This window comes from Tiliqua scincoides, chromosome 1, assembly GCF_035046505.1.
Source record: "Tiliqua scincoides isolate rTilSci1 chromosome 1, rTilSci1.hap2, whole genome shotgun sequence".
In the NCBI taxonomy this organism is placed as follows: Eukaryota; Metazoa; Chordata; class Lepidosauria; order Squamata; family Scincidae; genus Tiliqua; species Tiliqua scincoides.
The window spans coordinates 56,052,535-56,079,576 of NC_089821.1; the positions used below are offsets into that span (position 1 = coordinate 56,052,535).

The window sequence follows — 27,042 nt, forward strand, 5'->3', positions numbered from 1 at the left end:
ACACAGTTTTGTTAACATTGCTCTGAAGAGGAGCAGATGTTCCTGCTAAAGCAGAACAAGGTACAAACATGAGACACAGACAAGCCAAGTTAGTAACAAGCAATTATTAGGTTATCTTGGGCAGGCTGGTTTGCCTCATGCCCTCCCTTCATTCCACCTCAAAGAAAAGAATGATTGTATACAGGGGTTTGGAACCAAGTGTCAAGCAGCTAACATTGCTTGTAAACCTTATGTGGACTGGGTAGAGGTTGACAGTTACATTTCTTTCTGTCCTTTCTTTCCAAGTACATCACACTACCCTCAAATGACCAGTGAGTGGAGGTCCTATCCTCTGTTTCAGTAAACAAACTGATGCACAGAAGATGGCAAATGAGCAGGCTATGCAGATACTAAGGCTTGGCATTTTATGGCTCATTCACTACACCTATCCGATCAGCCTGCAGAAACTTACCTGAAAACTGTTTAAGAGGATGAGACCATAAGCAATTCAAAGGCATATCGCCACTGGAATTGGAGGTAGCACATAGCTATTACCACTAGTAGGTACCAATAGGATCTATCCTCCATGAATTTGTCCAATTCTCCTTTAAAGCCATCCAAGCTAGTGGCCCTCACCACACCTTGTGGCAATGAATCCCACAAACTAGTTCTGCGCTATGTGAAGTACCTCTCACATTCTATAATGAATTCAAAGAACACCATTAACAATTGGGTTCCCAGCCCTTCAAAAATAGTTTCAGGGACTACTGAAAGCAATCTTGGAGGTTTTAGCAGGGCCTCCAAGAATTTCCAACATTCTATCATGTTAGAAAAACAAAAGAGTAGCTTGAGTCACAGCAGGCAGCTCTAATCACAAACCGGCTACATTGCAGTTTTATGTTCCAGGCTGCCAGTTTTTTCCCCCATAGACTACATGTGTGTCAGTTTTTACCCCTCATATAACATGGAATTGCAGAACCAGTTTACAAAATGCTATTGAGACTTTTTAGGGCCACTATATCTTTTACTTAAGACTTCCCTTCCTACCTCTACCTCCAGCATTACTGAAAAATTGCTTTTAATTTCATCTTAGTTTTGTTCTTGGGAGAAGCCTTTAATTTTTTTTTTAACTGTAAAACAATGCTAATCACTAATGCTGCACCACAATGCAGACGAAACTGAAAGATGCTACACGGAGGCCATTAGAGTTGTATAGGACCTTTCTGAGTACCGACTTCTGAACAAATATTAAAGAATCTTGACCATGCAGGTGGGCATTACTAGATAATACAGCACTACATTAAGGGCTATAGAAAACCACAATTTTATTGTGCCAGTTGTGGGAAACCCAAGATTCAGCAGTGCTCAGTAGGTCTAGCATAGGAGCAACAAAACTCCCATGACATATTCTCTTCATTTCAGCTACATTGCACTAAAGGTGGAACAGTCTCTCAGTTCATTTATTCAGATGAAAGTATTATATTTCACTAGTCAGCAGCATTCCATCCATCCCTCCTGGCTGACCAACGGAGGCACAACAGCATCAGTTTCCTGCTCTAAGCTAAGGAGTATGTTCAGTCAGCAGATTCTGTCCCAACTTACTCTAAAGACCACTACCACCCTCTACAGCTGTTTTCTTAACCAAATAAAGTCAAATTATTTTAATTTTGAAATACAAGGTATATGCATTTGGTCCATGGAAAGTCAAAGTAGGTTCACATGGCAGCCATTTTAGCCAAGATGGCTAGCTGTTCCCACCACAAAACTTTGCTCGCAAAATGACAGAAACAAGCACCATGTCTTAATTGACTTGTACCAATACTGAACTGGATGGTGTGTAGTCCTACTCCATACATCTTTACTCAGAAGTAAGCCCAACTGAATTTAATAGGGCTTAGGTTGTAATCCTAAACACACTTATTGGGGAGTAGGCCCCACTGACAACAGTGAGATTTACTTCTGAGTAAGCATGCATAAGACTGTACTATTACTCAAGAACATGCATGTAGAACTATAGTTCAAGGTTCAAACATCCAAAAAGTTTATTTTTATAAGATACACTCTGAAAAACACATTCATTCATTTATTTATTGGCTGCATAGTAATAATGAGTTTCCACACAGGCTACACTTTTGGGCTCTTTTTGTGCCTTTCTGCAGAAGAAGAATAAATTTTTTTTCCTCTTCTGGAAGAAGAGTTTTTTTTTAATTACATGTTTTTCTTCCTTACTACCTGAAGTCCATGCCTACAAGAATCCTACCCTCAATACTGCAGCACAACCATTTGCAAAAATCACTAAGTTAGCAGATAAGGAACTTTTAAAGTTTCTCAAGACAGAAGTAACTTCACAAGACACATACTACAGACCTTACTCTAAAACCTCAGACATAAGCATCTTTTTAAAGCACTTATGATGAAGGAAGTAACTGAAGAATTTTACTGCAAATACTACTTAAGAGTCTGTAAAATTACAGTAGTAGCATTAAAAAGACTCAGGGCCAAATCCTATCCAACTTTCCAGCCCTGGTGTAGCCATGCCAATAGGGTGTATGCTGCATCCTGTGGTGGGAAGGTAGTTATGGAGGCCTCCACAAGGTAAGGGAACATTTGTTCCCTTGTCTTGGTGCTGCATTGCAAATGCACTGGCACTGGAAAGTTGAATAGGATTGTGCCCTCAGATAGTTACGTACGCTTCAATTCTTGCCACCACTCAGCCTTCAGACAGAAGGCATAGTGGCTGTCCCACCTGAATTAAATGCATTTCTTATTAAGGAAGCTTACATCCTCTCCCCTTTGCCTTGCTACAGGTGGCCTACATTTTCCAACTCTCTGCTGAAACAACCTACCTTTCCCATGTCATCAAAACAACCACCATCAAGCAACACATCATACATGTGTCTGCAGTTCCCTTGTTAGGTTAGAACAGGGGCTTAGAATGTGTTTTTAAAGATATCACTTTTGCAAGTAAGTCCACAAAGGCTACTACTCCACAAATAAATTTACCAACCAACCTGAGCACACTTACAAATTCATATAAGCCATTTGAAGGACATCCATTACTTTCTAAAAGAGGAGATGGGGAAGAGGCTATTCCCTTGCAATTTCCAAACATTTTTCTACTGGAAAATATTTCCGTATTTCCTGGCACAAACAAATAGAAAAGCAGCTATTTACAACCCTGAAATATGTAGCTAAATACAGCAGTCAATGGAATGAAACACCACAGTTGTCATAACATCAGAGAACCTCACAAATAGTCCATTTTTTCCTCATACCACATTTTTGAAGTTTCAAGCACCACCTACAACCCTCAAATCCCATTCGGGCTGTTAGCCCACAATAAGACTTTTGAAAGCTAATTTCCTGCTAATTACCCAAATGTGAAGACACCTGCTACGTAGTATAAGCTCCTTTACATTTGCCCTAAGTCTAGGGTTTGCAAGTTTTTGTTTTTTTTTTCCTGGCAGAGGCTCTAATCTTTTTAACAGCTGTGTAACAGGCAGCACTCCAACAGATTATTGTTGGCCTCATGCTGGGAAGTGCTGACCAGCTGAATTTCTGTCTGTCATATGCGCTAAACAGACTTCTCTGTTTCTCCCTGTAAGCGACTATTCTAGACATAAATAAATGAATGTCATACTGGGTAAGCAGGGCTGGCTCATTGCCCTAGTCTAGAAATTGTCTGGGTGGGGTGGTAGGTGACACTAGCGCTCATTCCACTGACATAATATGTGAATATCAAATAAAAATTTTGCAGCCGGGACAGACTGCAAACAGAAGCAGCTCGCAGAATATTGTATGTTTTTAGCCTGAAAGCTACCACACCATGTACACCTCTCTAGGAATAAGCCCTGTTGAATTCAGTGGGGTTTATTTCCAAGTATGCATACATAGGGTGGCTGCACTTCTTCCAGCACATCAGATTCAGAATCACTTCTTCTGGTTTGTGTCTAACATCATTTCCTTTTGATAACTTTTTCCCCCACTTTTCTACCTTCCTTCCCAATGGGCAGGTGCTCCCTCCTGGGCTTCTCTCCATTCACTGTGGCACGTTCTCTCTCCTTCCTGCTCGCCCTCTCCAGCCCATCTCTGCTTGCGCTGCTCAAGTTTCTGGGACCAGTCACTGAAACCCTCATCTTCTTCCAGTTCCGAAGTTCCAGAAGGCTTACTTGCAAATCTGAAACATTGAGGAAAATAAACATTTTAGCACAATGCAGGTTCAGATAAATGCAGGTTCTGGTGGGCCACTGTGAAATACAAGAAACTGGACTAGATGGGCCTTTGGCCTGATCCAGCAAGGCACTGATGTTCAGAATAATACAGAAACCACCCTGGTCATTGTATCCACGGCTCAATTTAGGCTGGTCTCCTGAATTTAGGCAGCATTCTCTAGACCAGGGGTGTCCAAACTTTTTGGGAGGAGAGCCACATCATCTCTCTGACACTGTGTGTGTGTGTGTGGGGGGGGGGAAGACTTAATTAACATTTCAAATTTGAATAAATTTACATAAATGAATATATTAGAGAAGGAACTTATATGAATGAATGAAGGTCTTGCAATAGCTCATGGCCTATAAAAGACCTTGCACAAAGCAAGGCAGGCCTTTCCTTTGCTGCCATTGCTGCATCACAGACGTGAAACAGCAAGCAGTGGAGGGAGCCCTCATCCCATAGCTCATGCAAGAGGTTGGCTGTCAGACTGAGAACAGTCGCATCTGTCCAGTGCGGGCTCCAGCAAGTCTCCAGAGGGCCAGAGGCTCATTGGAGACTGGGGGCTCCCCACAGGCCGGATTAGGAGTCCTCAAAGGCCGCAAGTGGCCCCAGGGCTGGGGTTTGGACACCTCTGCTCTAGACCAAAAATGATTGCAGATATTGGATTGCATCTCCCAGGCTCTGGTCTGATTCCATCACAACATTCTAGTACCAACAAGGAAGGCATCATTAGCCTTACCACTAATTGAAACTGGGCTGTATGGAGTAGCACTTTGCCCAAGAATACCAAGGAATGAAGGACAGAGGGTCTGAAGCTACAGGGACAGAAAACTGGGTAACAGGCAGAAGATTACAGCAAGTGAGGACACTGACCAGCTTGGGGATGGTCATGAAGAATGGAGTGGGTGAATGGACATGAACTCTTGAGCAGGCATGGCAGAAGTGAGCTAAAGATAGAGTGAGAGCTGACTGGCCAGGTTGTAGGAACTGCATTAGTAAAAGAAAAATGAGGCTGAATGGGAACAGTGCAATTGCTAGAGGAAGAACCTCCAGATAATGGTAGGTGGATAGATGTGTAAAAGATACCATTTTTATATTTCACATGAGTTCCAAAATGTTGGAAGCTACATTATGAAGTTTAACTTTCACTTCGTCTTTGCCTGGACGTCTTTGCCTTCTTCTTAGGAACTTTCCTATACTCTTATTGTATTTATGTGTTTATTGTATAATGAATGCTTGTTTGGTTCTCATTCTCTGTGCATTGTTTCTTCACTCCCCTTCAAGGAGTAAACAAACTCCTGCACTTCTGTTGCAAGATGACACACTCATGACTCACTGCAATGCATTCTCCAACATACATTCACTGCTGTTCTAGTTACTGATATAACTGGCACCTCTTGGAATTTGTTTAGTTCAGGTTTCCTGGCCAGCCCAGACTGGCACAAGGGCTTGCATTTGTGGGATAGTAGGCTCCTGGGGCATCCAAAGAAAGATTCTGGGCTCCATGGGATGGGCCACAGAACCACCATTGGTTGGAGGCTGACTGCCCAATCCTGAACAGTGCACGCCGGCTTTCTGCTGGCATGCACTGTCATAAACGTGCCATAAGGCACGTTTATGGCCCTAGCACCAGATGACCACCAGAGCTCTGCTGCTCAGCAGTCGCACGGACTGCCAAGCAGCAGAGAGGTAAGTGTGGGGAGGTGGGGAGGAGGAGTTCTGGGGAGGGGGAGGCAGGTGGAGGGAGGCGTTAAGGTGTTATGGGAAGGGGGAGGCGGGGAGAGGGTTCCAGGGGGAGGGAGTGGGGAGAGAGGGAGGCGGGACCAGTGGAGCAAAGCTCCACCAGATCCAGAGCCTCCATGTTGGGCTCACCACCTGACACAGAGACTCTTGATTCTCTACTGAACTTTGGGTCAGCGGAGAAATTGAGTAGCTCCATTGCAGGGCTACTCTGTTTACCTGGGAAAGGGGATCAAAGTCCCTTTCTCCCAAGGAGTCGCTGGGGCTGCCTGGAGAACGCTGGATGCAGCAGCAGCCAGGGCTGGACACCAACATAGCCAAGTTGTTGCCCGCTCCATTATTGACCTTCCCAATCCAATTATTTTGGATTCCACACTCTTGCCAATTAAAACATACTTCCCAAGATATAGCATAAAAGCTAAAATATTATTGAGACATGCATGAACAAACAACTCAATAAGGCCCTTTGTGTATAAACTCATAATGGTGCTTCATATTCTGCCTGTGTCTTTGGAGTGTGTTTCTAGTTATAAATGCACCTTAAATCTGCTGCCCCCTTAAATCCCTAAGAATCCTCTGCTAATGCAATCCTAGGGTTACCAGATACAAAGGGGGACAGAGTATCTATGCCTATGACCATTATATAGCAGAGGGAATCCCTTCCATATTGAGCTGCTCCTGCCAAAATTTCCTCTTCTATTCAATGGTATCTGGTAACCCTATGCAATCTGTTTCACCTCAACTCATGGTTGGCTAACAGTGATTGTGAGCATGATCCAGCCAAAGAAGCTTTGGAAAGTCCCATTGATTTCAGTGATACAGTGTTATGCATGTGCTTTGAAATCTATAGTACTTAACTTTGGCTGCATTATAATCTCATATACCTTGACTGCAGTAGTTATTGCTGGTGCACAAGTCAATCTTGCTCTACTTTTTTGAGAGCTCATGTATACTTCAGCATTGGCAGCAGTTCAGCGAATACAGTACAGCTGGCTGACACGCTCACTCTAGGTCTGACTTAAGAGCGCTAGAAAAAATTGAGAGTTTGCTGTTAGGCTTCCGGATGAGAAAGATTTGGCCCGAGTGTGGTAAGGAATGTAGGAGTGGTGTCTACGATATTATTGTATTTACCAGTGAGTATGGATGCCAGAGTCTCTAATATAACAGAGATTTATTGCAAGGCTAACAGTAACTATAGATTTCATGAATATCTATGCTGAGTATTATATTGCCTCTCTCTCTGCTGAGCTTTTACCCTGACTAGCTTTGCTGCTCCGTATCTGTAGCTGGACTAAAACTCCACTCTGCTCCTTCCCTGTTCTGGTGAATTTCTTTTCCAAATCTAGCAAAACCACTGAATGAGACATCACCGCCAAGTCCTTTAAACATATTCAGCATTATTTTTAAAGTGATTTTTTCTTGGCAGGAAAATGTCTTGTATGCTCCACCCATCAGAAAGTGTTGAGGTAATTCAGAATACAGTTTGAAACAATTAAAGGGCCCTGCACAACAGGGAAGAAGACCAAGCCAACCTTCAAAAAAGTGAACTTTTAGTGCGAAGGGTTTTAAGTGCGTGCGTGCGTGCATGCATGCATACATGAGAGAGAGAAAGAGAGAGAGAGAGAGAGAGAGAGAGAGAGAGAGTATGAGGTAAAGGAATACTTATACCCAACTGGCAAGAGTCAGTCATTTGGCCTTCAGAGTAAACAGACTGCATTCCAAAGCTATGATCAAACACAATGGCTGCACTTTAATGCAAAGATGCACAAACCTCCTATACCATAGTGAACCAAAACACAAAGCACTACCTTAAATAGGGGTGTGGGGACTTTACATTGGGGTGTCTTGAATTATTTTTTCTTGATTCCTCTCCCCTGGCTTTCCTTCATTGTCTGGGCCCAACTGTTTTCATGAAACACCCTGCTGTAGTAGACTGGCACAGTCTAAAGCAGGGATGTGAAACCCGTTTCATACAGAGGGCCAAAATTAGCATTCATAGTGCCTGTTGAGGGCCGGAAGTGACATCATTAAGCAGATGATGGTCAGAAATAAGCACTTTGTTCTCATGTAGAAACTCTTCTGCAAATGACAGAAGAGAAAATGTGCAAATCTTCTTCATATTTTCAGGATATGAGAGAGTCTAAGCCGGGAGAGCCCAATTATAACGAGGGCTGAATAAATTGCATCTGGGGTTGCATTTTGCCTGCAGGCCTGATGTTTGACACCTCTGGTCTAAACAATCTGCAGTGCCTCTCCTTAGTCCAAAAGTGATCTAGTGATGCAAGTTTGAACTGATGCTAATCCCTGTCCCAAACAGGTAATCTTTAATTCTCAGAAGTGGGCGGCCTTGAACGTGTTAACCAATACTGTATTCACTTGCAACATTAAAATGCAAAATAAATATAATCCATGAAACATTTGACATGATGACGCAAAGAAGGGGCTTGGAATCAAGTGCCAGCTATGTCTGAGTTCAGACATAGCTGGCACTTGACATAACAGACATAACAGGAAACTCTTGGTTCCCCCTACAAGAAGTAAAGAATGGCTGAATATGGAGGGATGCCAATTATATTCTGTGGGGTTGCTCTGAAGTAAGGGATGGCCTATTGAAATTAGGACAGTTCAACAAAATTAATCCAGACCTGCAGGAAAATTATCACAATTTGTCGGAGGTGGCTGCATTGAGCTTTTTATTTCAAATAAATTATGGCCTTTTTTTTTTTTTTACAAGAAGCAACAAGTTACAAGATGAGAATGAGTCGCCATAAGGGGGAGCTGAGTTTACATAAGAGAAAGTCACTGCTCAGGATAGAATTAATGTGCTGACCTTTGTAACTAGATCAGCAGCTGCAGAAAAGGCTGAGAAATGGCTAGGGAGTAGGATGAAACCATTGATACCACTCCAAAAAATGAAAAGAAAAACCTTTTCTGAAATAATTGAAAACACAGTACATTTTATTCCCTTTACATTTACAGCTTTTCCAGTATCCAGAAACTAGATACATCATAAAGAGACTTACTTTCCAAAACAGGGCAGTATTGGACATTTTCTCAGTAAACATCCCTTCACTGTATACTCCTCCCACTAAGCTTTCAATTCTTCAATTAAGTGTTCATCACAAGTGTTAAGGAACACTTAAAATGAATGACTGAAGGCTTGGTCAGAGTTGTGCCGTTCAATTATTTCCTCTAGCATCTAGCTGGGCTTCTAATTTCAGAGCATGGCAGGGAGGAAAAAAAATTAAAAAAACAAATGAAGGGACTCTTGCAAGGGAAAACTGGCAGGATGGAGAAGGGTTAAGCATCCATCTTTCTTCATCTTCCACCTATAATTTTCTCCCTGCAGATCTTCTGCCCTCCCTATACTTGCTTACACACAGCACTTCTCTCATAACACGTTCCCACAGCTGGACACAGCAATGCTGTGTACTCTTTTTTCTAGTGGTGTCTGACTAAATACTCATCTTAAATACTTTTCTAGAAAATCTCCTTAATTTTAGTAGAACTGATTTCCAGGAACATATGCTTATATGACTGAAGTGCGGTTTGGTTCCGTTTTTTTAATTCACACCGTCTCCAAATACACAAGAGAGGTAGCTATATTTTTCTATCCAGTATTTGCTGTCTGATTTCTGAGGGCAGGTTCACACATTTTGCCACTGGATGGAGGCCAGCTGACACAGCTTCCACACAGCATTTATTCTACAGAGTTTAGCTATGCAAACACCACGTAGAATAACCACTGTGTTGAAGCTGTTTCAGTGGGCCTCCACATGGTGGCATAATGGACACAACAAAGCCCACTAAACAGGAATTGTGGCAGGTAGCCAAAGCAGAAATTGATGAGGCCATGGAGGATGACCAGACATGGCTTCTGGACTGCACTCAGCTGGGTGAGTCACAAGACGTACACTACCCTGTGGGTGCAATGTGTTGAGCAGCTCACCACATGCATTCCCCCACATCGCACGGAGAATCTCCATGTTGCCACCAGCACTTTGGCTACCAGTAGCAGAAGTGCCTTGCAGATTTCTATGAGATCCAGTGGATCCACATGGCAAATCGCTCTGCACATTATACCCACAGCCTGAAGTAACCATTGCATGAAAGCTGATTCATTCAGCTTTTGTACAGTTGCATTAACATGCAGGTCAGCCCTGAGGCTGCTGTCATGTTTCCTTGTTTCTCATTATTAAATCTAAGGTTTGTTTCCAAAATGAGTCAAGTGTGATTTTTATTGAATTAACTTCATTGAACTCTATGATTTTTAATGGTGCACTGGAACAAGTGGAAGCATAATTTTATGTTTTACCTGCTATCTTGTACCAACACTTCACTTTCTGAAGATGGGCAGTTATTAAGGCCTTCTTCTGCCTGGGACCTCAGCTGTCTCTCACGTTCCCTTCGGCGTCGCTCTCTAGCTGCTTCTTCCTCATCCTCCACACTCCATTGTGCGGTCAACCTACCAATCACAAAGCAAATGCAGTCATGCCAAATAGAGGTATGTTGATTTCAAGCACAAACAGAGAACCAATTACCTGTACCATCTGATCCACCAAAAGGATGGCATAGTTGTTCTAGAAACTGTATATGTGAATTGAGTATTCACCTGAAGTTGCATGTGAATAGTGGGTAATAGCGGGCAAGGTATTTTTCAGAGAAGCTTCTCATAGGGAAAACCTCAATACGAGCACATTGAAAACCATTGTTCTAGTAGTGTAATGTAAACAAAGGGGCCTTGTGACATGTAATGTTTCTACAAACTAAACACATGCACAGCTTGAAAATGCTACACCCAGTTGGATGTGACATCTGTTATTAATAGTGTACGCTAAATAAGTTTGTGTGCTTTATAGTACAGTACATTCTTTATTTTGTTGTCTTCATGTTGTACCTTGTGAGGTAGATGAGTATTATTATCATTTTCAGTAAGAATTATTGAGGCAGAGATAGAAGGGTCGTGCTAATCATTATAGTTCAACCAGGATGTTCAACACAGATTTCATGGGTCCCTGTTTAACCCACCAGCCATTGGACTGTGCCAGTTCCTCCCATGAATATCAGCAGCAGACTATATGGCAAACACTTGGTGGACATGCCCCTCATTCAGCCCTCAACACAGGAATTACAGTAAGTCATTCTTGCTATTAGTATTAGACCTTTAAGAGAAATCAAGGACACGCTGAAAATGCAGAGCCTGACATTGGGAAGCTAAGAAACCAGCCAAGAATCTGGGCCTTCCTTCAGTCTCCAAGAGAGAGAAATTTGAATAGGGAAGGACCTTGACATGTTTTTTTAGAAACATAATATTTTAATCAAAATTCCTGAGTCCTGTTGCTACAAATGGGGTAGAGAATGTTGGGGGAGGGCACCAAGTGCTATCGTTCTGCAGGCCTCCCCAACCATCTCTGCTTGATGCTGTTTTCCTTTCTCCCCACTGGAAGGCCAGAATCCTAACGTGGTTCCTCCCAGAATTTCCCAGCCACCAGATAATAACTTCTCTGTCAACAGAAACTACCTCTTGGATCTCAGAGGAAATGATAAGGTTGCTACAACATTCCAACATGGGTGATAACATGAATTTTAGTGCCAGAACTATTCCTCCACCCCCCTTTTTTAAGCAGGCCTTTCTTATTTCTGTAAAACCAGTTAGAGCTCTTCAAGCCTGAGTGCCACATCCAAATATTCTCCATCAAATCCTAAGGACACCCCCCCCCCAAAAAGTCAGTACACATTTTATTTTGTGCAAGAGCTACATTTCAGTTACTTCTTTAAACCAGCCATTTTCAACCAGTGTGCCGCAAAGAATCCACAGGTGTGCCACAGAAATTTGGGAAAGGGTCATTTATTAATAGGGCCATTGGGGTATGTGAGCCCCCCTCTGGCAACACAGTGTGCCTTGTCAGTTGTCAAAAAAACTGAGTGTGCCTTGAGAATTTTAGTACCTTGTCCATAAGCTGTGAGACAAAAATGTTGAAAATCACTGCTTTAAACAATACAGTACACTACTATATGCATGGAAAGTTACATGTTTGTATTTCATAGATGCTTGGTAAATGCAAGCTCTATCCCCCACGCAAAGGAATTATACAGTATTTTATTATTGCCACCAGCCATAGGTCTGGTAGTTGCATAGGAGTATAAGAAATGGGAAATGAATACTCATGTGCGTCCCTACAATAAGGGCACACTGATTTTGCTACATGAATAATAGGAATAGTTAAAGAGTAAGTAGCCACTGTTTGCCAGGTCTCTGATTTCCTCAGAGGACCAGCAGTACTTCTGTCAGAGGGTCTACTGCTGTTGATAAGATGGAGTTCCACCAGTCTCCCGCCTGCAGATGACAGCTTAAAGAGAGCAACATATGAGTCATTGCTCTTTGTCAGCCAGACTCCAGGTGCTGTAGTGCAAGGCTGTGATCCTCCTCCTGAAGCTTGAGCAAATACAGTATTGCCCAATGCTTCTTATTTTAAAAGCCCACCTTATTTAGAAACACCATTTAGGAAGGGGCGAGCCCCTCAGCACGTTTCACATGCAGTTATGACTCACTCACATTCTCATTAAGTTTTACTCAGCTCAAGTTTTGCTCATGGTGTTAGACAGCATGTTTTTTCCAAAGGGAAAGAGGTGTTCCTTATAAAACAAGGCATTTATCAGCAACATTTTCCTCAAATTTAAGCTAATGGATACTATCTTAAAACCAGAGCAAAAAAATAGACAAGGGCATAAAATGGGATGGTGCAAGTCTGGTTTGAAATAAAAAAGATGGAAGCACAAATAATTCAAACCAAATCAAAGACTTAAAAGTTCCTCTCAACAGCACTGCAAATACATTTTACAAAATATAAAAAAATCAGGCAGATGTTGAAAATTTGGAATTTGATATTGGCATTTGAAACTAAATCTGTTGATTGCTTAAATGAAGCTATAGAAAGTTTACCGAATGCTATTGCAAGTCATCTTTCAGAGATTGTCAAATACTGTATGATTCTGCATGTCGGCTGTTAAACACTGACAGTAACCCAGCTGTTAAATACTATCAAGTGTTGACTCCTGCGTACTGTCAAATACTTTTTAACTTCGTGTCACTTATCAAATATGATCAAATACCAACAGAAAATGTCAAATGGTGACCGCTGCTGCATGCCACCTGTTATGCACTGCCTGATACTGATTATTACAACTGTGTCATCCTTGTATGTTAAATGCTGATGCTTAATACAACATATTGAGAGGATACTGGAAGAATGGCTGCTGGCTCCATGACATGTCAGCTATTATGAATGGAGCCTTTTTTATCCTATGTGAACAACCATATAGTTATCATTTATGTGATCTCATTAGGTGAACTGACAGCCAGGGATAAAGGAGAAAAGAGGGCAGAAGGAGCCGAGAGCCGAAAAATATAGTTTCTAGTTTACTGCTGAGAGAAAGTGCCTGTCGCCTTCATTTTCTTCCATGGTTTGGAAAAATAATGTCTCCTTCAGATGTCTCCTGAGACAGATCAGATAATATTTGGCTCCTTGTCTCCTTCTATATTAAGTGGGTGCCTGACCCACAAAACTTCAGTTTGAATTTAACCTGACTGTGATAGTGGCACGTTTTCATTTATGAAGCTGTAGAAATATGTGCAACTGGAAACCACTGGGGGCCCAGACAGACACAACAGAGTCCTGGCAATTGTCAAGACATCTAAATATGTATGACTGCATTTGCTCACATCCATCCTTTGTAACCAGTGCCTCTCTCCTCCCTCCTGTTTCTCTGTTCTTGTCCCACTGTCAGAGCTTAGATTGTGAAGTCCTTGCGGCAGGAGGAGCCCAGTTTCTTTTTGGTCTGCATATGCTGTCAGGTGCCTTGTAGTTGACAAGTTTCCATTATTCGTACTTTAAGGACAATCTGTCTGGTTTTGCTAACCCTTTGCATAAAACCCTGTTAATACCATCAGCACTACATCAGTATGAGAGGCCTGCCAGGTCCCAACACAAGCAAGCACCAGCATAAAACCTAGCTCTGTCACCTTTGGGCCAAGTTGATCTGTTTCTATTTGAGCCAAACTTGGCCCTTGCTGCCTGTCAGTATCTTTGTTTATTCTGATGGTTCTTACTACCTCCAGACACAGTAACAAAGGGGTGAATATTCAGCTGCACCAACAGAAGCTGCACTGCTTGCTATGGGGAGGGGGGAAAGAACCAGACAGCCTGCAGGAGGTAATTACTTACCCCTTCCCTCAGTAGGCTTTCCTTTCATGTATGCATCTCCTAGGATCTATCCCAGCTATATAGCTGGTGCCAGTCCAAAGAGAATAGGGGGCAGGGATGGCAGAAAAATGGGGGATAAGTTCCAGCAAGCGTGACTGCCTCTGGATCAACTCCCTCCTGCCCCAACATACCCCTAGTTCCTACCCTACCCTCCTTCCTGCCCATGTCACCAGCAGCTCCACACCATGCAGTGGCATGCCTTTCATACCGCCACAACAGGACTTACAGTAGCGGATTGTGAGATCCAGTTCCTTAGGCCTTGAATAAGATTGGGCCACAAGACATACGCAGTAGCATTTATAATAGAGCAGCAAAAGCTTACCCCAAAAGGTAAGTTTTCAACTGATGGAGGAAGAGTGATGTCAAGGGAGCCTGCCACACTTCAGAGGGCAGTGAGTTCCACAAGTGGGGGCTACTGGTGAGAAAGCCTCTGGGAAGAGGGAAATCATCAAATATCAGGCTACCCGTCTGTACAAGAAGTGCCTTCTGCTCACGCAAGAGCATCTTTGGATTCAGGCTATCAACTTTAGTAGGCTTACACACAACTAGTTGTGCTGGATTTGAAGCAATACCTAAGATGTATTAGTTATAGATAGTGACAGGAGTAGCTACAACATTTTCAGGTTGACTGTACAGTAAGTATTTCTAGCCAAGAGAGAGAATGATATAAGTATATGGCCCTTCAGCAATTAGGGGCTCATATTTGGGGGCAGGATGGCCTGCTTTCCACCACATTTTCTTCATTTTCAAACAAGCCAACGAGTCTGAAATTCAAACCTCTCTATGGGACTTTGAAAAGCATGACAAAGCCTGTAGCAGAATTGGCAAGGTGAAGTTTAAAAGTGCGCACTGTGGTTTTTAGTAGTCATGCTTTTTTTTTTTCCTCCTCCCTATGGTACTGATCAAGGTGCCAAAATGAAAACCTTTAAAAAAATGTTTCTATTCAGTAAATTACCTGGAACCTCCTTTCTCCCCTTATGTTTCCTGACTTTATCCCGTCCCTTCAGCCCCAGGAGTACACAAATACAAAGACGATGAAGCTATCAGAAACAAGACCTGAGAAACCACTTTCTTCATACTGCCTTCATATTTACTGTTTTCTCCACTGTTCCCATGGAAATAGTTGTCCAGACCCTGGCAGGAAGCCAAGGTGTTGTGCTTTTTTATTTATTAAAAAAAAAAAAATCTAAATGAAGTCATTCATTAGACTCCACCATGACCTCTGCCCCATAAATATGTGACAATACTTGATTAAAGGTCTGATTCAGAAATGCGCTTAGCTCCAAATTTTCCAGCTTGTTTCTTTTCAAGAGAAAGTGAAAAGTCAAGTTTTTGCTAGAATGACTTGGAATTTCAGATTTGTTTGCTTGTTTTTTCTTTTTTAACTGCAAACCAAAAACTGGGCTTTCCCCAGAATTTTCAGTCAATACAATGACCTGCTCAGGTCTAGCCTGCATCCCTTGGGCATTCATTAGGAATGATGCTGTTACAGATCAAACTTTTATCTTTTTTTTTTAATTAATGCCTATGCCAAGTCCTTATAAATCCCAGTATAAGTGTTGCTGCCAGGTAACACAAGCACCCACTTTTTATGCACACATACATGGGTGCCAGCCTGGCATGATGAACTATTTCACCCAGAATTCATGCACACAAAATGGACACTAGGACACTGCCTTTCTGAGCCACAGCTAAGTTCCTGAAGAACTCTGGTCAAGCCTCTGTGCTGCTCCTTCTAGTCACACCCTGGAAGGGAGAAGATAATCCACTTTGTGTGACCTCCTTCTCTATTGTTTCTATTGAATGTAATGTCCTTTGTTTCCCTGTATCACCTCCTGTTTGTATTTGCATCTCCCCCCATTGCATGCCCATCTCTGTATTTTGCCTGTCATACTGTAAAACATTTGCATTTTATCTGTTTAAATGTCACAATATAAACTCCTGCACGTACCTGCCTTTGCTGTGATGCAACCCTAGTCCCACACATCCCCCTGGTATGCGAACATTTGCCTTCTAGTTGTTCCCAGGATCCAGTCTTGTGCAATATCCTCTGTCCTTTAACATTTTGATTAGAAGGAATTCCCCTTAATCATGGGCCAGAAACAGGCACATTAACCCTCATTCCAAAGCCATTCAGCCACCCACACAACTATACAGTAAAACAGGTACTCTAGACCCCAATCTTTCTTCTTGATAGCATAGCTTATCACTAGAGCTGCACATGGCAGCAACTCTAAAGGCCCAATCCTATCCAACTTTCCAGTGCTGGAGAAGCCACAATGCAGCCCTGAGGTAAGGGAATCATTCCCTCACCTTAGGGAGGCCTCCATGACTGCCCCCCACCTCAGGATGTAGCACATGCCCCTTTGGCATGGCTGCATCAGTTTTGGAAAGCTGGATAGGATTGGACCCTTATAGAAGTGTGATAAATCCTTATAGAAGGATTTAAAATAGAAAACTTTCTGCAACCATCCTCTGAGAGTTGCAACTGGACTGAGTCTTTACGTTGCTCAGAACTTCTGGATCTCTACAAGGCAGTTCCAAATTCCTCTTCAGGAAAGCAGGCAGCTCCAGGGGCTCCTGAGAGAAAGTCTGCTTTCTCCCAAAATAACTGCAGGTCTGAAGAGGATCTGAAGATCTTTATCAGGAGAGATAAGATCTTTCCACTGTGCAGGTACCAGAGATTTTGAAAGCCCAATTTGGGGGGGGGGGTGTCATTTAACAGCAGGGGTTCTAGAGTAGAACTCCAACAGATATGGAGGCAAGCCTGTATTGCGCTTGGAAACCTTTAATTTTCCCTCTTTGCCATCCCCCTTTCCCCCTTCTCTCTCCCTGTCTTCATTGTCTAGCAACTGGGTTGGAAGATCAGGGACTCCTAAAAATTCTTTCCCTTCAAGTGGTCCTTTTTCCTGATGTCTTCAGATTGCACCAAGTACACTCTGCATTACAAGCAACCACCACCATAATTTTAGGGCAAAGAAACGTATCGATATCATGCAATATTTCTGTCTTTATTCTTTTATAATAAAACTGTAATCGCTGAGTAAAGTCATCTCTCTCATTCTCTGTCTTAAAGGGGGGAGGGATTTTCTGCAATATGCTGGTTTCTTATCCAGTCTTAAGATCCCTTGTTCCAATGGAGCTGTGTAGTAATTCCCCTAAAACCAGCACCATTGGTAACATTGCAACAGGCAGTTTTATTGCCATTGTAGTCTCCCTCAGCCACTCTTTTTAGTTTCTTAGTTGGATGTGACTAATTTTCTCTCCATGACCTCAGAATTCAACAATCTGTTGCTGTCTTTTCTGTTTTGGCTGCTGGGAATGTAATTGAAGGACAATAACTCAAAAACAATAGTAGCACAGTGAAGGAACTTTAAAGAAATCTGTCTGCACCATTTAAAGATAGGCTGAAACCAGGCTCCGTCAGTCCTGGCAATGAGCTCTTTCCTACTGTTGTCACCTGTCTATCATCCGGTTTCTTCACCATTTCATCATTTTTTGTTTTCGATCAACTTCAGTAGTAGAAAGTAAGGGCAGTCCAATCTTACCTAACTCCCCCCAATGCAGGCATGCCAATGGAGCACAATCCTGGGGAGCAGGGGCAGTTGCAGATGTTTCCTCAAAGTAAGGGAATTTTGTTCCTTTACCCTAGGGAAAGCCTCCACTTGCCTTATGAATCTCATCAGTCCTTTGTCAGCTATTTTGCTGGCACAGAACCAGGGAGTGTAAGAGTGGTGGAAAGGGAGAAGGATAGGATCGGGTCACATACAAGTGTTACTGATTCCGTACCATTCAGACTTTTCCCCCACCTCCCCCCATATACTCCTCCCCACTCAGAAACTCCCACTTTCCTCCCCCACCCACTCCCATTCTCCAACTGCCCATCACCTTGTGCTGGAAGGTGGAATCTTCTCTGCCAGTAATGTGTCCAGCTGCCAGCAATTGCTGGTAGAAGTGACATTCCACAATCAACATCATTCTTCCACCAGTGGAACGCACTTCCCACTGACAGTAGGGGAGGATGGGATTGGGCTGCAAATGTCCTTATGCTTGCATACATATAATTATGTGGATTAATATGCACAAAAGAGCAAGTGGTAACCTTGTTCCCTCTGTCAAAAAGCTGCATTACAGTGATGCAAGCAGTACCACCTTTTCTTAAAAACATCAAGACGGAGGGGGGATTTTCTACAGAGATGTGGCACATTGAAGCTGCTCAAGCTAGAATGGCACACTCTCTTGATGGTATGGCCTTGAATGGTCCCCTATTTCTGTCACAGATGGGATAATTCACAATGAACCATTACAAACTACAGCTGGGCAGGAAATTAATTTTCCTCCTTGAGACTCTGTGATGCAACAACATTTTACATTTAAACATTTTAGCTGAAATATTTTGAGGACTAATTTTTAATACTGTTTTATTCAAATGATTTTTTTTTTTTTGCAACTATGTTTTCCATATATACGTTTGTCAGTATGTATATCATACATTTGTACATATTCCTTTGTCAGTATTGCATGGGATGCAGTCATCTCTGGTCTTGAAAATAGAAGTGATTGTTGTGTATTATGTTAAGTCAATGCAGGAATACTTTTTGACTGCTGTCAGGTCCAAATTATACATTATGAAGAAATACATGGGCCTGCTGAGTCCATCTCTTTTCCATGTCTCCCCAATATTATATTGTTGAAAAAAGATGGGATGTAACATCATCACATTAGTGTCTTCTGTTCAGTCTCCCTTCCCCCACCCCCCAAATTGCAGCCAAGCAGGGAAATGCTAACATGATGATATCATGTCCTGAGTTGTGTGTGTGTGTGTGTGTGTGTGTGTGTGTGTGTGTGTGTGTGTGTGTGTGTGTTTTTACTCTAAACTGCACATCTTCCCGTAACGCACTGTTTGGTCCTCAGAGAGACATGGACTTTATGTACTCCTGTTTACATCCTTGTTATCATTTTGCTCAATACTCATAACTTAAAGGAACAGTCTTATTACTGTTCCTACAGGTCTTCAAGCTCTCAGGCAGAGGACTCTCCTAGCTTGGCTACTTGAGGTCCTTAAACCAGAAACTGGACATAAGATCTTATCAAGGTTGGCTTCGAGGGCTGGCATAATTGAAGTCCTCAGAAAGGCTCACTGCTCATCCATGAGACCACTCTGTACCCATAGTTAGGGCTGGCCCATCCAAGAGGTGAATTGACGTGATTGCCTAAGGCAACATATTGGTGGGGTGGGTGCCAACCCCTGCATGCTTGCCTCCACTGCTCCACCTCCTCCTTCCACTCCCTGGATTGGAAAAGGAAGAGGGGGAAAAAATGTGGAGGAGAGTGTTGAGCTAGAACCTGGAGAGTGGGAGGAGCAGAGGATTGTGCATCATCAGGCAAGGGACAGCAATGTGTATGCTGCCATAGACGTCAGAAGATCTTGGGCCTGCCCTGCCAAGAGCCTTTGTGTAGTGATAGTGGATTTGCTCTGGTGGGTTTGCTCCGGTGGGAGATTGGTGGACACCAGCCTTCCTGCTGGTGTCCTGTCATTGCATTACTAAGTGCATGCTAGAAAGTGCTTTATGGCATTTTTGCAGTAGTTTGTGCTAGCGGAACACTGATTCTGCCAACACTAAAACCCAATCAAGCTGCAGCTTTTGTTTATATTTCTAAGGGCGCAATCCTAACCCCTTATGTCAGTGCTTTCCAGCACTGACTTAAGGGCAATGCAGCTCTGAGGTGAAGGAACAAACATTCCCTTACTTTGAGGAGGCCTCCGTGAGCGACACCCTGACACAAGGGGTTAGGATTGCGCCCTAAGTGAATTAAGAGGCAGAAGAGAGCTGAAATGAAGGCATCAACCTAGAAAATCAAAGGCTTTTGGCTCACTTCTCTTTCAGTGATAAGTGATCAGGGAAACAATAGCAGGGCTGTCCCTATCTCTGGTATGCAGATGTGCATGGAATGCTGAGGAATTTCAAGATTTGGGGCCTCCCTCAAGTGACAAAGCTTGTTTGTTTCTAGCTATATCTGCCCCATGGATAGAATGGAGAGTGGACTGGTTGTCTAACAATGCAATCCTATGCATGTTTACTGAGAAGTAAGTTCCACTGAGTTCAATAGTACTTACTCTCAGGTAAGGGTGCATAGCATTGGAGCCTAGGTTTTACACCTAGAAGAATTGGCTCCATATATTAAGTCATGGAAGCAAATCACCCCCTCAAGTATATAATTTTCTTTGTTGATGAGCAGTTGAATGAAATTTATTATCTACCACAAAAGTGTTTCCCAGTGAATATCTCTGGAATCATCTAGAGCAGTGTTTCTCAAACTGTGAGTTGGGATGCACTAGGTGAATCACAAGCCAATTTCAGGTAGGTCCCCATTCATTTCAATATTTTATTTTTAATATTAGACTTGATGCTACCATAGTATGTGACTGCATTTGGGGAAATATTACAGATCTGTACTTTTAACAAGCTACTGTGAATAGGTTTTTAACAATGATAGCAAATGGGACTTACTCCTGGGTAGGTTTGGATAGCATTGCAGACGTGAATTGTTAAACATTTTCCTGCTTGATGATGTCACTTCCAGCCATGGCATCACTTCCAGATCAATGACATCACTTCCAGTGGGTACTGACAGATTGTCATTCTAAAAAGTGGGTCCTGGTGCTAAAGAGTGAGAACCACTGATCTAGAGGCACGGTGCTGACATAGGGAATAATTGAACATAGACATCCTGTGGTTCACCTTCTTTTGCCTGACGTGATTTTTGCCAGTTTGTGTCCATGTTTACTCCCTGGGCTGAAAGCTTCTGTGTCCTAATGTTGTACTATTAATGTCTCATACATCTCTGACAGTGATTTCTTGGTTTGGAGAAGCAAGTGGGCTATAAGAAACATTTTTAGAGACTTTTAGAGAAATGCTTTAGGCCCAACTTGGATCTCTCTGTCTCTGCTAAAATGCACAGGATGGATGAAAGTATGAATGAACTCAATGTCAGATACCATTGATTGCATTGGAATGTGTTCCGTTTTATTTTTTAAGGGCCCAATCCTAAATTGGGCCAGTGCCAGTGCTGAGCCCTAGCGCAGAGCATATTTATGGCACTAGGAGAGTAGGAAGCGTGATGGGCCCACGCCCAGTCAGGCACCGGCTCAGCGCCGGCAGGAAGATGCACCACGGCTGGGGATAAGTGCAACTGTGGGTGGTGTGGCCTCTGGAAGGTGGGGAGAGAGCAGGGTGGGAGAGGACACAGAGTAGGAGCGGGGTGGGACCGACAGAGTCCTACTCTGACATATCTGTGTTGGGTCAGAAGGCCCAACACGGAGTCTCTCAAGGCTGTGCCAGCAAAATAGCTGGCGCAGGCTTGAGAAGCCCCATTGCAGGGCTTGGGGCTTCCCCTGAGGAGACCTCCAGCTGCTTCCTGGTGCCTGTTGGATACAGTGGTAGCTGCTTAGGCGCCACTTCTCCAGCGGGCACTGGGAAGCTCAGGATTGGGCTGCCCAGCAGATACAACTGAGTGACTAATTGCAATATGGCATTTTGATTTATTTTTGTAATGATTTCTGTACTTCTGCCCTCCAGTAGCAAATAAATGACATTCACATTGTGAAACAGCATCTCTCCCCCCATAGAGAGTATTCCCCTCAAACAGAGCCCCATCTGTCTTGCTATAGCTAGATGAATAGCCATAACAACAACAGTTATTTCCTCTGACCCCAATTTTTCCCCCCTGTTTTTGGCCTGTCTGCCCACACCTTTCACACAAAGGATGAGAGACAATTATAGGCCTCAGAGGCACCCTGAAAACATGAGCCTGTCCTCATGCCAGCTCCAGCTATAGAACACGTCTCTCTGGATGGCTGAGACAACAGAATAAATTTGAGCATGCATGAGATTTAGCGTGGCTAAATTAATGAACTGAGGGAGAAAGAGTGAGTGGAGGGAGGCAGGCAGAAGACTGAGCATGGCATTGGCTTCAAAAATTCAACTAAACCTGCTTCTGATTATAATACTGGCACCTTCAGCAGGGCTGGCGGTTCAGGGGCAAGCTTGATGGGCACAAGAGAAACTTGACAGCTGCTGGTGCATTATGAGCAGGGCCTGGTGGGTTCATAAGACCAGAAAAAAGACTTTGTAGGCTAGTCCAACATGGCCATTCAGATCTCAGTACTGGTCCCTTCACATAATTCAGTTTTACTGGCAAAACAATGAACCCTATATCATGTGATGTGGGTCACAGTGCCAGCTCCCTTTTCAAATTAAGAGCCCAATGCCACCCCCCATCATCTTTTGCTCTGCAGTCACAATAATGGTGCTTGTGTTGCATATTATGGGAGGGGGGGCAATCATACAGCCAACTAGAAGTAAGTAAAAAAACTTTTTTATTTACCTCCTAGTGGGCCACCTGATCACCAATGGGTCTCCTTGAACCTACTCCATCTCTTTTGCTGTTGTGAGTCTGAGAGGGAAAAGGGGGTGGATCTGGACTGGGGAAGGGGAATAGAATCCAGAATGCACATCTGTTGCTGAGATCATCCCCTGAACCATCCCCTCCATTGCCTTACCTGCACCAGTGTGTCATCCGGCAGCTGCAGCTGCATGTACTATCGACACCAGTTGCCCCAAAGTGCATGACAACGGTGTGCCTTTTATGGTGCTGTTGTAAAAGCCCAATAGGATTGGGCTGCAAATGGGGTATCTGGGACTCCCTCCTTTCAAGATGAAAGTACAGAAAAGGCATTCTTCACCAGATGGGCTCCTAGCTTCAGCAGAACTCTTAAAGAGACCAGCATCTACTCAGCTGGAAGGTGAAAACTTTTCACAAACCAGCTGTGAAGAATGCTATTTTTCACAGCATTTTTCAGTATGGATTCTATTCCCCCCACCCACCCACTCAAGCCACTGTACTGAACTCTCATCAATCATTCACTCTTCCTGCTGTCGGATTTGCAGAATTGACCATCTGCCAAACTAGTAAGTGTTTGCTCTCTACAGAATTCTTCCAAAATGTGATTCAACTCATGTCTGCACAAACTGTGGAGTCATAGCCTGGGAACTGTGGCATCTAGATTCCCTCCACTTGCTAATGAGGGGAAGAGAGCTGAAGGTAAGTCTCATGTCAGTAAGGTGTTGAGTATTGAGATATGCAATATGAAGTCCCAATACAAGCGATTGAAAAAACTAAATTCCAGACAAAGTCATATGTATCATAAATACTCAAAGTCATAAATATATGTATAAAAACAACAAAACTCTAGATAACTAAAGAAATCCTGCCAGGACATTTGATTCTTTTAAAAAGAGAAGCTGTCATTTTGCAAAGTGATGGGCAGTGACAACCTGAAACAGATGATTTACAAGTTTCACATGCATGAAAGGCAAGAGGAAACATATTTTCAGATCCCAAAATATGAGAGATGAAAGCAGGCTCAGAGGAAGGACTCCTGGGGAAATGTCTCAAACCGACAGGTTTCCTCCTATATTAGGACATGTGCTGCTGTGGATCAATGCTAAATAGTCTCTTGCTTTCAGTATTATGGGGAAATCAAGGGCCAAATTAAGAAAATGTACAATAGTTCCCCCAGGTTCTACATTCTCACTCTGCACTTGCTGAGTTTTGATTAATTTTATCCTGCCTGCTCCCCAGGAAGCTTGGGGCAGTATACTGTATATGGTTCTCCCAGTGGCATAGCTAAGGGGGTGCCAGGGTAACAGTTGCACCGGGCATCAAGCTTTAGGGAGGTAACAAGCTGAGCTTGACACTAGTGACCAAAATTGTGAAAATCTTGGTATATATGATTAATACCATCATGTTATATATCATTGGAAAGGTAATTTAATGTAAAATGCAATGAAACAACCCCCATTGGAATATCTGTATTCTATCAAAAGTTACGGCTAATTGACCAGAAAATGAAAACACAATTGCCTTATAGAACAAAAAGTGGATTTTCTTAACTCAAAACTGACGTATGAGACAATCAATTGTTCAAGAGGTGCTCCTCTTATATTTAGCAAGAGAAGAATAACCATCCCTCTTCACCCCAATACAGTGTCTCAAACCTATCAGGGGCACACTTTATTTAATTAATTTGATTTTGTGTGTGTGTGGGGGGGGGGGGCTAAAAATCTTATTTGACCCCAGAGAGTATATAGATGCCTTTTCACTTTTGAAAAAGCCCAGATGTGACGTCACTTCCGGGGCAACATTTTGAGCTTTGCACCGGGCTACACAATCATTAGCTATGCCACTGGGTTCTCCCATGGCCAGGCCATCCATGAGGCCAACTGAGGCAGTCGTCTCAGGCAGCAGATTGATGGGGCCACCCATCTCCATCTGTTCACTCATCTCCACTGCTGCTCCTTCACCTCCAACTCTCTGGATTGGAAAAGAAAAAGGGGATGGACCAGAAGGGGAAGTGTGGAGGATAGGAGAGTGGTGGGCTGGAATGTCTCTGATGCAATTTAGGTTGCCACATAACCAAGTAAGGGGAGGCAGCATTTGTCACACTGCCTCAGACATGAAGAAGTCTTGGGCAAGCCCTGGGGTCTCACATCTCCTTTTTTACTCTCACAACAATCCTGTGACGTAGGTTAGATGATAGCTAAGGGATAATAGTAATTAGCCCTGTGAACTTCAGGGCCAAGCAGGAATTTGAACCCAGCTCTTCCTGGTCCTAATCTGATACTGTCTAATTACTACACCATATTGGCTCTCTTTTCTTGTGAGATGTTAAGGACAACCTCATGAAAAGGCCAGAAGGGGAAAAATCCTCTCCTACCACTTGAAACCCATCAAGCTGGCAGTATTCCCAAATCCCAGAACTCAGAGACTGAGACTGCATCTCTAGGCACTGAACTTTAGCAGACCACTCATTGTAGCCATAGTGTCACCAAATTAGCATAGATTGGGTTGCAGTGAATCATCTCCTTTATATAGATAGGTATAGATTCCAGAGTGATGATGTACAATGCTCAGGAATGTATAGATTAATGCCTTTGATATGACTTCACAAACTCTGATCTTTACATTGCCCTCACACACAGATGACAAACTCCTTAAGTGCTTTATGAGTAAGATTGCCAAATAATGTACGTGTGCCTTTAACAGTACTGCCTACTGATGCAATGTGAGAGATCACAACCACTGCACCTCTTGACCCTTTCTTTCTATTCTTAAACCCACCCACCCACCCCCCATATGTTGTGGGGCAACATCAATATCCTGCTTATGTCAGGGAAGGAAGATGAGCAATGTAACCCTGGAAGAAAGGCATGCCTGCCGACAGGTTAGCTTTTCCAGGTGGGTACCATCAATAGTGTATAGCTGGGAAAGTTAACTGGTGACCAGGCAATAGATTAGCATCCTTGTTTACTGTTCTCTCCATATCTGTGGGTGGCAACATGAATGAGGACTTGCATCCATCTGCTACCTGATTCCTGGGCATCAGGAAGCAGTGTGTGGAGGCTGGTACATGCATGTGCATGTGTGGAGGCTGCACTGTTGGGGAGCTCTCACAGGGCCTTTGCACCAAGGTTCCCAAAAGCTGGAGCCTCTGCTGTTCTTAACTCTGCTGTTCTTAACTTTGATTCACAATTAAACACTCAATGTTGAACTTCACTATTTCCTGTTGCTTAGTGAGAAATTACTATTCTGAGAATCTCACTATTCCCTGATTCTCACAAGAAGGCTTATACCAGTTTATGGTCTATCTGCCCTGGTAAGTAACAAACATTATGATACTGCAGATCATTAACACCAGACATGCCATAAGGAGCCCCTTGTACATAGATAGAGGAGTGACATATAGCTAGTGGTTGGACAGAAAGCAGCTGCAGAGTTTGTGATACAGCAACCCGCAGCGTTTGGAAATTCTGGGAATTAATCCATACCGTTTTTAGAGAGGGGGAACAGCTCATACTCTTACACTGACCAGAGGAAAATTAGCTATCAAGCTTCAGAGGGACAGGTGGGCATCAAGAGTGGAATGAAGATATCCTTGGATCAGGGTACTTTTCATCCTGAAGTCCCAGAGCTGGGCAGCACAGCAGTCTTTGTCTGCAAGGGTGGCTTCCACCCAGATAAGTCTCTATCTCTTTGTGCACACCACTTGACCAGGGCTGGCCTCATGTTGCTGGGGGTTGGGGGCAAACCTATTGAACCTCATGATGCTCCCCCACCCCAGTGGTACTTTGGGCTCTACCATTGCCATTGATAATACACTGAGGGTTCAGGGGCCAGCCTGACCAACCCCCCACACATGTCTAGCACTCAACAGATGGGCTTCATACCAATTTCCTGTTATCGGCTACATTTTTCAGATGTGATAAGACAATCAAGTTGATTTGATTTGTTCATGGCATTGTGGCTGCATGCTGTCACAGGTGATACCTACACCTACCAACATCATAGAGGGATGTTCTTTTCCCTCTCACACAATGCAAGAACCAGGGAAGATCCACTAAAATTGAGTGTTGGGAGAGTTAGGACAGAGAAAAGAAAATATTTCTTTACCCAGCATATAATTAGTCTGTGGAACCCGTTGTTACAGGATGTGGTGATGGCATCTGGCCTAGATGCCTTTAAAAAGGAATTGAACAGATTTCTGGAGGAAAAGGCCATCACAGGTTACAAGCCATGGTGGGTATGTGCAACCTCCTGATTTTAGAAGTAGGTTGTCTCTGAATGCCAAATGCAAGGGAAAGCACCAGAATGCTTTGATGTTGCCTTGTGTGCTCCCTGAGGCATCTGTTGGGGCACTTTGAGATACAGGAAGCTGGACTAGATGGGCCTTTGACCTGATCCAGTGGGGCTTATGTTCTTATACCAAACTGCTTTAATAGTCATT

The 27,042-nt window shown here is 43.3% G+C and overlaps 1 protein-coding gene across 3 annotated transcripts in view; it reads right to left on the reverse strand.

The window, feature by feature from the left end:
* The window catches only part of LSP1 (lymphocyte specific protein 1), a 95,763-nt gene that overhangs the window by 22,518 nt on the left and 46,203 nt on the right, over positions 1-27,042 (reverse strand). For all 3 annotated transcript variants that reach the window (XM_066630504.1, XM_066630496.1, XM_066630512.1), the window contains exons 2-3: positions 10,247-10,396; positions 3,974-4,156 (exon numbers count right to left, since the gene is read on the reverse strand). In XM_066630504.1, coding sequence (XP_066486601.1) covers positions 3,974-4,156; positions 10,247-10,396 — 333 coding nt within the window. The remainder of the gene's footprint in view (positions 1-3,973; positions 4,157-10,246; positions 10,397-27,042) is intronic.